At 45.0% G+C, this 12,817-nt stretch overlaps 1 protein-coding gene across 1 annotated transcript in view; it reads left to right on the top strand.

Moving 5' to 3' along the window:
* Positions 1–1,643: 1,643 nt before the first annotated feature.
* Positions 1,644–12,817, top strand: part of Sybu (syntabulin (syntaxin-interacting)) — a gene marked incomplete at its 5' end in the record, with an annotated part of 65,532 nt that continues 54,358 nt past the window's right edge. The window contains 1 exon segment of the mRNA XM_005381884.2: positions 1,644–1,848. Within this exon segment, the coding sequence (XP_005381941.2) occupies positions 1,644–1,848 (205 nt within the window).

Here is a 12,817-nt window from a genome sequence, read left to right as displayed (position 1 = left end):
CGCGGGAGGGCGCGGGAGAGAGGAGGGCGGTGGGCGCTGCGGGGCGGGCAGCGGGCAGGTGAGGAGCGCGGGATGGCTGGAGAGCGGGGCTGGGGACAGGGGGGCACAGGGAGACCTCTGCCCGGGTGCTGGGGTCCGCAAGGTGGGACGTGGCGCGCAGCAAGGTGGAGATTTGGGCGGCTGGTGGGAGGATTAGAGAGATTGACTTTTAGAGGGTTAATCCTGTCCGCTGAAACTGGGGATTTGGAGTGAAGCTTGGTGTGTGCGTGCGTGTATGTGTGTGTGTGTGTGTGCAAAAGGAATCTGATGCATCCGTGACTGACACGTAAGGACTCCAGCGTGTCGGTGGCCGGATTGGCTCGGAGTCCGCAGTGTGGCCAGCGAGCGGCTGGCGTGGGATACCTGCTGGGTGACTGATGTGCGTGACTGAGCCAGAGGCTGGGTGCGGCTTGCGGCCCCTGGATGGCACGGATGCTTGAGCCACCTCAGCTGTGCCCTGCGGCGGGGGTTCACCCCTCAGTTCCTGCACTGTGGGAGCCTCAGACGTGTTTACTTTGGCCGTGACCTCTGCTGGTAAGCCGAAATGAGCAGAAGGTCATGTTGTGAAATGGTTTTTTTTTTTTAAATCTAAGCCAAAGCCCTCTTTGAATTGCAGCGGTTGGAGTGAGCCGTGGAATTTTTGCAGAAAGCCCTTCCTAGAATCCATCTTAAGGAGGCAGGGTGGCGGTGGCCCAGAAAAGCACGGGCTCTGCAGCCGGCTCTGCTTCGAGGTGTGCACAGCCTGTGCCGCCTCTAGCCTCGGTTTCCTTACCTGTGAAAAGGGATGTGGGTGGATTCCTGGGGTCTCTGTGTTGCAGCCTGTGGCTTAAGGAGAACTGAAATAATGGCTGAGAGAACGCTTGAGATTGAAAAAAACATTTTCAAGATAGTTCTTTGAAGCATTTTTAAGCGAGGACATGGCTAATTTATCTCATGCTGCATTTTTAAGGAGAGAAAAATCTCTTCCCCTGGGTTGTCCTGTAAGGAAAACAAAAGCTGAACACGATGATAAAGGTGGAGCCATCTTCCTGGGCATTGGATCCGTGTTTGCTTTTCTGTTGGCAACAAGCCTGGTGCACCAGGATATTAATGAATAATTAAGAACCTGTCTAGAAGAGGAGGGATGTTAAGGAGAAGAGTGTGTGATCCATCAGAAAAAGAAAGACTCATCTTAAATATAAGATGTCTACTTCGTAGGGAGACAGAAAAACAAGTCAAATTGGTACAGGAGAGGTAAAATGGAAGTCTGAAGGAGAGAACTTGTAAGCTGGAGTGTGCCGAGTGGTAAAGAGCTCTGAGGGTGTAATGCTTGATGGTAGTAGAAGAAGCCCAAATGAAGAGGGCTTGGAGGAGCAGGTGGCCTTCCTGCTGATGGGAGGAAGCCTGCATGTGTGTATGGGCGCATGCCGCTGAGTAGGTCAGAAGGGTAAGCTCTTGGGGCAAGAGTTCGGGAGCTCCTTGCAGTGACAGATAAGAACAGCTCTGACCGGGAAGAGCCCGTGTTCAGAGATGTGACTTCTCAGAAACAGCCTGGAAGGCGGGGGCAGGAGCTGAGAGGGAGAAACAAGTTTCCTTTTGTTCTCTTTTCGATGTCCAATTCTGAGAAGGAGCAGAGAGTGCAGCATCACGAGAAGGAGATTTCCAGAAGCAAGATTCCCCGGTTGATTCTGCGGCCCCATCTGCCCAAGCAACAGCACAAGGTGTCCCCGGCCTCAGAGTCCCCCTTCTCGGAGGAAGAGAGCAGAGAGTTCAACCCCAGCAGCTCCGGGCGCTCAGCGAGGACCATCAGCAGCAACAGCTTCTGCTCAGGTATGGTCCCCACGGAGCCACTGGGGTGGGCAGTGTGCGCCTTGTGGGTGGACTTGGGGTGGACCCCGCCTGGGCCCTGATGGCCTAGCACTGGACTTCCACTTGGACGACTGCCGTAGGGTTTAGCCTTTTGGCCTGTTTTGACCTACAGGTAACAGCGGTTTCATGTGGCTCAAGCCAGTGGAATTTTGTACCTGTTTTTCTATGTTCTTTTTAGTTTATAACTTGAGTATGAAATCTAACTTCCTGAATCTGTTGGTGAAGCCAGTGTGTCCTATTGTAAATCCAGAATGGATATTGGGTTGATTTTTATACTCACAACTTCTGTAAGCCTGTGTACTTTTGGTTATGGAATTCTCAAAATAAAGTCATTTCTAATAAGTGAGAGTGAGAACAAGTGAGAACAAGTTGACCTTGTTGTTTAGTGGGGAATAGCACAGGCTTTGTGATGTGCTAGGCTTGGTTACGGGAAGGCTGGAATCCCGGCCCATTTACTACTTGCTGTGGGGCTTTGGGCAAGTTACTTAACTGCCTCAAGCCTCAGTTATTACATCTGTAAAATGGAAAGATTATATAGCTTGAGTATCTCTTATCCAAAATGCTTGGGATCAGAAGTGGTTTTTTAGTAAATTTTATTGGTATACTTTTGATATATGAAATGGTCATATTCATCATAGGGAGTTTGTACCTGTATATAATATGTCTCACTTCTTCTTTTTCCCCATCCCCCTCCCGTCCCTTCAACCCCTCTTCCCCACCTTATTTACACAAGCTTTTGTTGCCATTTTTTTCATTCTATTCTCTTTTCTTTTAGCCTTTCACTTTCCTCTTCCCCCTCTTTCCCCTTCCCATCTGAACATTTCCTTCCTGCTTCCCAGGATCTGTCTTCCCTTTCGGTCCTTATTCATTCCCTCAATTTCTCACACCAGAGAAACAATGCCGTATGTAAATATATGTGGTCAGTTTAGTTCACTTAAAAGCACAGGGCCTAGAAGTGTATTGGATTTCAGATTATTTTAAATTTTGGAAAATTACACATAATGAGATACCTTGGGGATGATAGCCAAGTTTAAAAGTGAAATTCATTTATGTCCCATAATATATATATATATGTATATATGAAATTGATTACATATATATATATAGAGAGAGAGAGAGAGAGGGAGACTGTGATACAGTATAGGGCCAGGCCCTATTTTATGTGTATAGCAAATAGAACAATGTTATACAATATTTTAGTGCACCTGCCTTTTCACATGACCTGTCACAAGAAGTATGAAATTTTCTACTTATGATTTATGTAGGTGCTCAAAAAGGTTCACATTTTAAAGCATTTTGGATTTTCACATTAGGGATGCTCAGCCTGTGCCTACTTTGGAGAGCTGCCGTGAGGTTGAATGCTACCATCTACACGAATGTCCTGTTAGCTCCGAGCCTGGCTTACAGAGGTATTTAGTAAGTGAGGGTTCTTAGCAGGATGGCCTGTGGATGCCAGTTTTGGCATATCATGAAGGAAGTTTCCTCAGAGTTGTGAGCATACTTGATAAAGGCACAGATCTCTTCATAGCTCCTGAAAGGAACACGGTTATCAGTTGGCTCAGCCGGTGACGCTCGCTGAGGCACGTAACTTAGAAGAACTTGCACTCCTTGAGAAGCATGGGGAATTTGGGGAAGATTTAAAGTGACTGTCTTACGATTAATGAAGAATATGCTTCAGAGTAGGTAATGCTTTAGAACTTAGAAACGTGTTTTGAAGACCAATATGTGCATGCGAAGGGGTGTGTGACTAAACATGGTATATTCATGCTCGAATTTTGCAGGATGCAAAATTCCCTTGGAAACTACATTTTCAAATATTTTTTTATAAATACAGCTTTGGATGTATTCCATACGCTCCCAAAATAATTCCATTCTGTGTGTAAGTTATATGTTAGAAATGTCTTGCTGCCTGCTTTTTATTTTTTTCTCTGTGGAACCTCAAATTCTTGATTTGGTTCTGAAAAATGCAGTCTAAATATCACGTTTCGAAACGTATTCCCTGCCACTGAAGGATGTGAAGCTGGTTTAAAATGGAAGCCCGCTGATGGTTTGCTTCCCATTCTGCCAAGAAGGGAACCACAGAGTACCTGAGGAGCTGGAGCAGTTGAGTTTCCCAGAGCCTAGAGTCAGATTTGCAGAATGTAGTGCTATTTACTTTAACTCCATTTTGGATCTTAGAGCTCACTCTGGTGGTGGGGGGACATCATTTCCACCTGACCCTATTTGTTTACACAATGAAATCCCACATTTATTCCCCATATTCGCCCATGAAATTAATGTCTCTGTGACTAACTGCAGTGTGAGTAGTTATCAGAAAATACACACTTGGCCAAAACAAAAGAAAAAAAAACCCTCCAGACATATTTTAGAAAATATAAAGACAGATCAATAAAATTATTAATTTTAGTCATGAATCATTCTTTTGCAGACCCATTTCCTGACTCATTCCTGTTTCCCAAAAGACCTGTTTCCCACTAAGGCCATAATGGTGTACATGAAAATCGACACTCGATATTGATCCTTCTGCCATTAACTAGCTGAGAATTGAGTGGCAGAAACATATAATTACGGTCATCTGTAAACCGACCTTCCAGTCGCAGCCTTGCACTGTGTCTCTAGGCAGGACTCCCTCCACTCCAGCTGAGCTTCTCCCTTATCTTTCAGTGCTGACAATTCCCCAAGGTTTGGGTCTGATGCCTTTTCCTTTGCTAGAGAGCTCTGATGAACCCTATAGAGGCTTTTGAGTGCAGTGCAGACTAAAATTGACAGCAGCAAGGCCTTTGGGGGCATGTTAATGATGCTTTAGGAGGTCAGTCAGTAGGTAGAAAATAAATGGGTTTGGGACTACAGGGAGCATTACTGCTGCAGGCAGTGAGGTAGAGAATGTAAAACATGTCCAACCAGCAGGGGGAAATAGCTGGTTTTAATCCAACCACTCTGACACTGAGGCCAGAATATGTGCAGCTTAATCATGGCAGTTAAATTGGAGAACAAGGTACACACAGACATTGAAATGCCATTCTCCGCTAGCATGAAACTAAAATAACTCAGAGGTGTCTTTTGTCACTGAAGCTTCATAGCTGTGCAGGACTCCTTCTGCATCAGCTGTGTTCCTTCTAAATCACTTCAACTAGTTTAAAAGGGGAAATTCCTAGGTAAGGGGACTCTTACAGTCTGAAAGTGAAATTACAGAAGAAGATATTATTCAAATAGAGTGAAATTGGTTATGAAAACTGCATTTTCCCCCAAAACTGTAGAAAGGTATTAACTATGAAGAGCATATTTTCTAAAACATTCATGTTTAAAAGAAACAATATGTTGAGATTACATAAAGTTCAACATACTTAATATAAGAGATTATTTTGATTCTTGATTGTGATTTTGGCTTTAAAAGCCAAACAAATATCCATGATAATGGATGGTACTTACACTTTGGCAAAATAAACGACAGCTGTAGATTGATGTTTCTTTTACTCTCACCATACTTTTTTCTTACACTTTTACTGAGTAGTGAAATTAAAAAACTGGAGCCATTTCTGAAGTGACCTGTCCATTTTTGCCTCCTTTCTCTTTCTGTCCCCCACTCTACTGCCTCCCTCCTCTCTTCCCGTGGGAGCCTTGGCATGGAACACTTAATAACTGGATATTCTGTATGCTAATTTGTATGTTGTGTCTATCTCATTTCAGAGGGAAGGAGCTGTATGTGACCTTTTGCAATTCATTTGGGGTGTGTCCCCAAAGAGCGCTCATTTGAATAGCTTCTCATTGGCAAAATCTCTTTAAAGATGCGTGTGTTTTGTGTGCTTCCTCACACACAAGTGTTTTTGTACTTGGGACATCATTCTAATGTTAAGACAGACCATTCCGTACAGTTTCGGGCCAGTCTGAGAACCACGCCCTTAGCTGGAGATGGCTAGGTGTATGTTGTTTTGGAGGCCAGGCCCTACTGTATGTGTTAGCAAACAGAACATTTTTTAAAATGGTGATTAATGCCTTATTTAAATAAAAGAATTCGGGCTGGGGATTTAGCTCAGCGGCAAAGCGCCTGCCTGGCAAGCGCAAGGTCATGAGTTCAGTTCCCGGTACCGGAGAAAAACCAAAAAAACAAAAACATAAATAAAAGAATTCATAGGAAGTACAACTGTAGAAATAGTGTACCCGCTTTCATGTCCTCCCCTTTAAAACCAATATTTTGTTGTTTAAACAGAGATACTTTGTTTTTTAAACATGGAATCATAGCACCCTATACCCTGTTTCTCCCTTATTTTCAGCATGCCCAAGACAAGTGATAAAGCCCACACTTGTAGTTTGTGCTCTGGGTGTGGCCCATCGAATGTTGGTTTCTGTGCATTTTTCTCCCCGCTTTGGCTAGTGAATTGTGTTTGTCATTATACCAGGACTCCAGCCATTGTCGGATGAGCTGTGACCCGCGTGAGTGCGTGAGGCACACGTATCAGTCACCTGCCCTGGTTAGCAGCATGCTGTGCATTCCTCTTTGCTTAGTTGAGGCAATAATTACCCCTCAGAACCAGGAGGCAGATGGATTGCTGGGTTTTAAGCTAATTCTCCATAGGGTGCCTTGTAAACATGGCAGGTGGAACAAATTATGCATATAGCACACTGATTGTTTTATGGGAGACCAGTAATTTCTCTGAGTTATTTTTATGTTTCTGATGTACACGCATGGGATCATGGCCAAGTTTGGGACTTACACTAAAAAAATACACCAGCTCACCAAACAAAATGGTCAGAATCAGAGATTCTTTGCCATCTGTTCTTCAGCAAGGTGTTTTATAGAAGGTATCTTTTAGTATTCACAATGGCATGAGAGAAATCTTTGAGTGCCAATAACTTAGAGGTAATCGTTGTTGTTGTGGGGAGAAAAATTAAGGCAAATTATAGCCTGACTATTGCCCTGCTGAGGCATGACAAAGCCTCCAGAAATTTGCCAGGCCTTGCCAAACAGAAATATTTCTGCTATGCCTTTGTCTCGTTGAGGAAACTTGGCATCTGGATAGAGCAATCCTTTGAATATAACGATTAGAATCGAGGTGAATCGCTTCAAGGGAAGTGAGCGGCAGTACCAAATTATACTGTAATTGAATGACTGCCAGCCTGCTGTGAATTAAAAAACAAAGACCGTAAGAATATAGTATCACTTTAATGAGTGTGGATCCTAGGCACTGTTGCATAATCTGTATTTCCAGAGCTTAGCTGCCTCGGCCACGGAAATATGTACCTGTTGAAATAGATTACAAGTGACAGGTATATAGGCAATATTTCTTGGAAAACATAGCAACTGCAATTAGAATGACAAGAACAAAATTTTCTTTCCATTTAATGTAAAAAAAAAAAAAAAAAAGTAAGCCTGAGCAGGAGACTTAAGAAAGGTAATCATGGTGGAAGAATGGACTGTGTCTAAAAGCAAATTATGGGGCTGAACCTGAGAATCATTTACGTTCTAAACCACTCACCTTTATGACAGCATGTTCCAGTTTCAGAGTACAGTGTTGGTCTATTGAAACTCCTGGGTAGAGCTTAGCCCAAATGTGGATATTTTGGCCCTGCCCTAAGCCCATCACCTTGGGACGGAGAGTCCAGAAATGCTGTGTGTTACAGGCTTTCCTGAATAGTGTGGGTGCTGAAATCTGAGCCTTGTGGCTCTGTGGTCTGCATGTGTTTGGGGTTGTTGCATGGGGACAAGAGACTCCCCAGGGTGACCCCACAAGGTAGTAAATGCAGCCCGCAAGCTGATCAATGTTGAGGCACAGGAATACCTCTACATCCCCAGGAATTACTAGTTAATGACTTTATAACTCTCTTGTCATTGGTCTTTGTCATTCTGCTCAGGGTGTCAGGTCCCGAAAACGAGGTACCCGCGGATGAAAAGAAAAAGTAAGAGAGACAGGAAAAACAAGACGGGTAAAAGTCTGGGATTAGGGGATTTACAGCCTCTCGGACTGCAGCCCTGATTCCCAATCTCAGTCACCTTTTATTGAGTGAGAACCAAGGGCATAGCTAGGACAAATGGGCGGATACCAAACCTTTTAGCGAGGATAATACAGCTCAGTTATCATAGGTATGAGATTTGACTTGGTAAGCCATCATGTTATCATTCCTTCAGGCATGTCTCAGGAAAGCATTTAGTGTTGACCTCATGGCTTTCCACAAGGACACAGGTTTTGCAATCTTATCCTTTCCACCAGTGCTTTTGCTAGACTCCCTCCAGAACTAAACAATCACATGGTTTGATCAGGCCTGAGGCAATACATTGAAAGAGTAATTAAAGGCTTATCCTTCTCCCTGTGTAATCCAAGACACGCCTGCAATCCCAGCACTCAAGAGGCTGAGACAGGAGGATCCTAAACAGGGCTGTATAATGAAGCCTTATCTTAAGAAACTCTAACCAGTAATAAACAAATCGTTGTGTCCTCCATGCATTCTAATCAAAGAATGTCCTTCTCGAGTCTTGGCAAGAGTCTTATTTATATGTGTATAATGGGTTGAATCTGTGTGTACATGGTAAAGGAGAGGAGAAAGCATTTTCTTGCTTTACTTTGTATTTAATTCTCTCTGTGGGTGCTATCTCTAGCCATACTTTTTGTTGTCTTGTATGTCCTTACTCCGGGGTTGGGGTGACTTGGGACCCACTGAAAGTGAGAATGCTGGGTGGACCCTAAACACCTGGTGATTACAGTGAAAGAAAGCAAAAGAAGAGAAATGGATGCCTAAGTAATGAAGACATTCAGCATTTACAGTTTCTGCCAACATAGATTTATCCAGTAAGTATTTATTCAATGCCTGCATGTACTCACGGCTTCGGGATGGTACTAAGGCTGTGGAAACAAATGCAACACAGAAATTGGAAAAAAAAAAGTTACTTTACCGCCTCAAGTCAGATACTTAAGTAAGAGGGAGAACAAATTTTTGAATGTGATTCCCACACTACTACTTTTACTCACTGGCTTTATGTCCTTGTCCCATTTCCCACACCCATCGCGGCCCTGTAATTTGAGAAGGTTGCACTACTTATTATCAGCATTGGCCTCTCACATTTCATAAGCCCCAGGATGCAGAGAAGTGGCATTAATCGGTGTAGTGGAGCAGATCAGCATAACCCTTGGCACCCACAGACCGGAGTTAAAAGCATGAAATGGGAGAGAAAGGATGGCCGGGCCAGATTATGAAAGGCTGAGGACCCCAGGCACGGAGAATTTGATCCGTGAGATTAAAGGTCCACCCACAAGTGAGGCCAGCAATGCAAAGAGTGAGGCTACCTGATTCAAAGACTGTGTAGGGGACTTTTGGGCTGGCAGTGTGTGCCCCTCCTAAGGGCGTTCAGAATCTTCAGTATCCAGAGTTTGAGTAAGTCTGTGGGCCAAAGAGTGGCTATGGCTGTTGGCTGCCATTATTAAGTTTAAAAAGATCTTACGGAACCAGTGAAGGGCTTCAGTAGGAAGGAGTATTATCGACCAGGTTCACAATTTTAAAAGATCTGTCTGTATATGTGTTCAACAGTGGACAGGTGAGGATAAAAAAGTGATGGCGAGGAGTTTACCTGGACGGAAGGCCAGGGCAGCAGTTCGTGTTTGGGGTGAAAACTGTGGGACCTTAGTTGCCAGGTGTAGGTGTCAGGCAGGGGAAAGGGTGGTGTCTAAACTTCTGCTGGCTCCACACAAGTGGACTAGCAGGAGTGAGGAGAGGGGTGGGGAGTCATGCTCATTAGTTCAGGTCAGGCTTCCTGCATTTGACTGAAAAGTCTAGAGCCCTAAAGAGAACTCAGAAAGGATGACAGCCATGGTGTAGGGTGTTAAAGCCATTACCGGAGAGTAGCGCATGGAGGAAGATTAGAGGACAGAGAAGAGGACTCAGACACACACGAGGAGAGGAAGCCAGGACAGCTGAGGATGGTCATTCCGAGAGGAAGGAGAGCCAAGGGTGGCTGCGTCTCTGTTCCCAAGGGAAGGGAGAGTTTCCAGAGGAAAGAAGCCAACAGGTTCAGACACCACAGCGAGACTAAGGGAATGTGCACCGGGACGGGGACGGGCGCCAGGAGCAGACCTCTGGGCTAGCACCAGTCTTAAGCAGAAACAACTGCAAAAAGCTGTGGGGGTGGAGTCCAGAGTTTATTTGGCAGGGACATGAAAGAGAAGTGGCAAACAGAAAGTCCAGGCAGCCGTTTTTAAAAGCGTGAGATGGGAACAAGACAATTGAATAAAACCAAATGTTGCATTTACAGTTACGATAAAAATGTACTATTTACCAGAGGGCTATATGTGGTGAAGGTTTTAGACTGAGGAGAAGCAGACAGTAGGGGAAGAGAGAGACATTAAAAATCATAGCACAGAAGTGATTGTAGTTTATAGCAAGGCTGGAGGTAGGCCAGAACTAAATAAATTTGGAAGAAAAGAAGTAAGGCTGGATGTGAAATAAATACATTCATGGATGAGCATCCCATTTCGAAAGTCCAGAATCTGACATGCTCCAACATCCGAAGCTTTTAATAGTTTGTGCAAATATTCAAAGATTGAGGTCAATCTCAAACCCGTTCCTGGCTCTAGGTATCTTAGATGCAGGATACTCAGGCTGTGTCTAGGGCAGAGTGGGAAGCCAAAGCACAGAACTCAAAGTCCAGGCCGCGTGCCCTGCTTTATGCTTCCTCTGTCATAGCACATGGCCTGGTTTTCATATTTGTCATCCAGTTACCTAATGCCTCGGTAGGCCTCGTGCTCCTTGAAGGCAAGAACAGTGTGGTCCTGACTTATAGCAGTTGCTTAGTAAGTATTTGTTGAGGCTTAGAATAAAAGCATAATTCTGAGAACAGGGTAAGTGAAGAATTCTCATTTACTTAACAAAATACATTAAGAGTGAGGTACTATCGCAGTATAGGAGAAATTAAGTGACTGGAAAAGTACTCAGTACCCAATTTACTAATTTTGTTAAATGAAAGAAGCATTCCCATCTTGAGGAGTTCAGCCTCTCTAAATGTCATAAAATGTGAGCTCCTGTTACAGCAGAACCGTGACCCCGCTCCTGAGAGTAAAGAGAAGTCTTGCCCAGCAGACCAGAAAATGCTCCCCTCAAGAGCTGGCTTGTAAGCAGGGTTTTGAAAGTTGTGTAGGAGTTTGAGAAACAGAGGATGACACGGCAGACAGATCAATGTGCATAAAAGGATACATAGCCCTCAAAGTGCAAGGAAGGGCACATTCAGGGAACGGGGAATAGAAATACTGTTCTTCCTAAGACATATTTCTCAATCATGAGAAAATCCAGCAACCCGGATTACGAGCGAGAGAGTACTTTGCACGTAGTCACCCAGATGTCCCAGCACTCTGACTTGTCCTCACCCTCCACCTCACTCCACCCTCCAGGGTATTTATTCTTTGAAAGCCCCAGGCTCCTCCCACTGACCTTGAGGTCTGCAAGGCTGCTGGGTGTGCTGCTCTGCGTAAGGACTCCTCTGATTGAGGCTACAGCACCTGTGCAGACCACCCCATCCCATCGAGGGCAGCTCCACACGCCTGCCTTCTGCGTGGAAGATAGGCCAGCGCTCCCTGCCCCAGCAGAGGCCTCTGGGCGCCGCCTCCTGCCCAGGGCTCCCTGCCCGCTGTGAGAGCGCTGGCGCCAGTAGGAGACTGGCTCTCCGGGTCCACAGCTTTCTGTCTTGGGAGCCTAGACGGATCTTCTCAGAGCTCAGCTATGCCTGTCCTTGGGCTCCTGAAGCACAAACCCCGCATCCTGCAGCTTTTCCGCGTGCAGCGTGGGTTTCCCCTGCCCTGTGACACCTGGTGTGCTCTCGGTCTCCTCTGTGGGGGGCCTGGCCGTCAGGTTGCCCCTAGAGACTGACCGAGCTCTCGGAATTCTTGAGACCCCGGCAATCCTAACCTCCCCTTCTGTCTGTTCTGTGGTGTTTGTGAGATTCTGTTTTCATTATTTTTCTCTTTTAATTCCAAAGTAACAAACACACGTTCATTATAAAATGTTCAAGCATTTGTGTCATAGTGGATGTAATCACATTTATAGGATTTATTTTATTTTGCTTTTGGCAAGAATTATGCCATATTGATCTGTGGTTCTTTCTGTTCATTCCTTAGGTAAATATTTATCAGACACCTACTGAATGCAGGGAACTGCCCTAGTAGCCGAGCTAGAGCAATAAACAATATTGACAGGGTTCCTGCCCTCACGGATGTGTATCCAGGGAGTAGCTGTCCTGTCATTGCTGCTCAGCAGTGATGTCCCCTTCAGTCGCGGCACTGCGGTGACGGCACACCGTCCCGTTCCACTAAGCGCCGCCATTTATTCAACTGCCCTTCTGTAGGCGGACATTTTCTCTGAGGCCTTCAAGATACAGAAATTTTTATGGATGGCACAAACATTAGACCATTTATCACCATATTTCTGCTTTTACTCTTTTTGTTTGTTTGTTTTTGCTTTTTTCTTTGTTTTTGTTTCTTTTCTAAAAGAAGTAGGCTGGGGCGTCGTTCAACAGTAGAGCTTGTGTTTAGCATGTGCAAGGCCCTGGGTTCAACCCTCAATCCCTACCTCCCAAAAAAGAAGTACATATCGTGAGACTTCTACATTATCTAACACAAGTGTTTCCATATGCAAAACTCAAGCGTTGCAAGTGCATAAAGTGTAGAAGAGCATTGCTTTTTTCCCCTTTAGCATTCTTCCACTTTATTTCCTTGCTGTGTCTTGATCAGAATTTAAGAGTCTCAGTGAGAGAAAGAATAGAAGAGAGGGGAGAGATGTGCATTGCTCCAGCACAGCCAACAGAATTTCTGGTGTCATTAGGGTGGTTTGCAGCTTCGCTAATAGAGGATTTTAAGCGATTAAGAGCTGGCTTCCCAGCCTCTCTCGCTCTGCCTCTTCCTCCCTTCCCATTGGTCTGTTCTCTCCCTCCCCCTCCCCCTTGCTCCTGTCTTCT

Source organism: Chinchilla lanigera, unplaced genomic scaffold (assembly GCF_000276665.1).
Source record: "Chinchilla lanigera isolate Chin_1 unplaced genomic scaffold, ChiLan1.0 scaffold00016, whole genome shotgun sequence".
In the NCBI taxonomy this organism is placed as follows: domain Eukaryota; kingdom Metazoa; phylum Chordata; class Mammalia; order Rodentia; family Chinchillidae; genus Chinchilla; species Chinchilla lanigera.
Note: the sequence above shows the minus strand (reverse complement) of the source record. Positions and strands in the feature narration are given on the sequence as shown.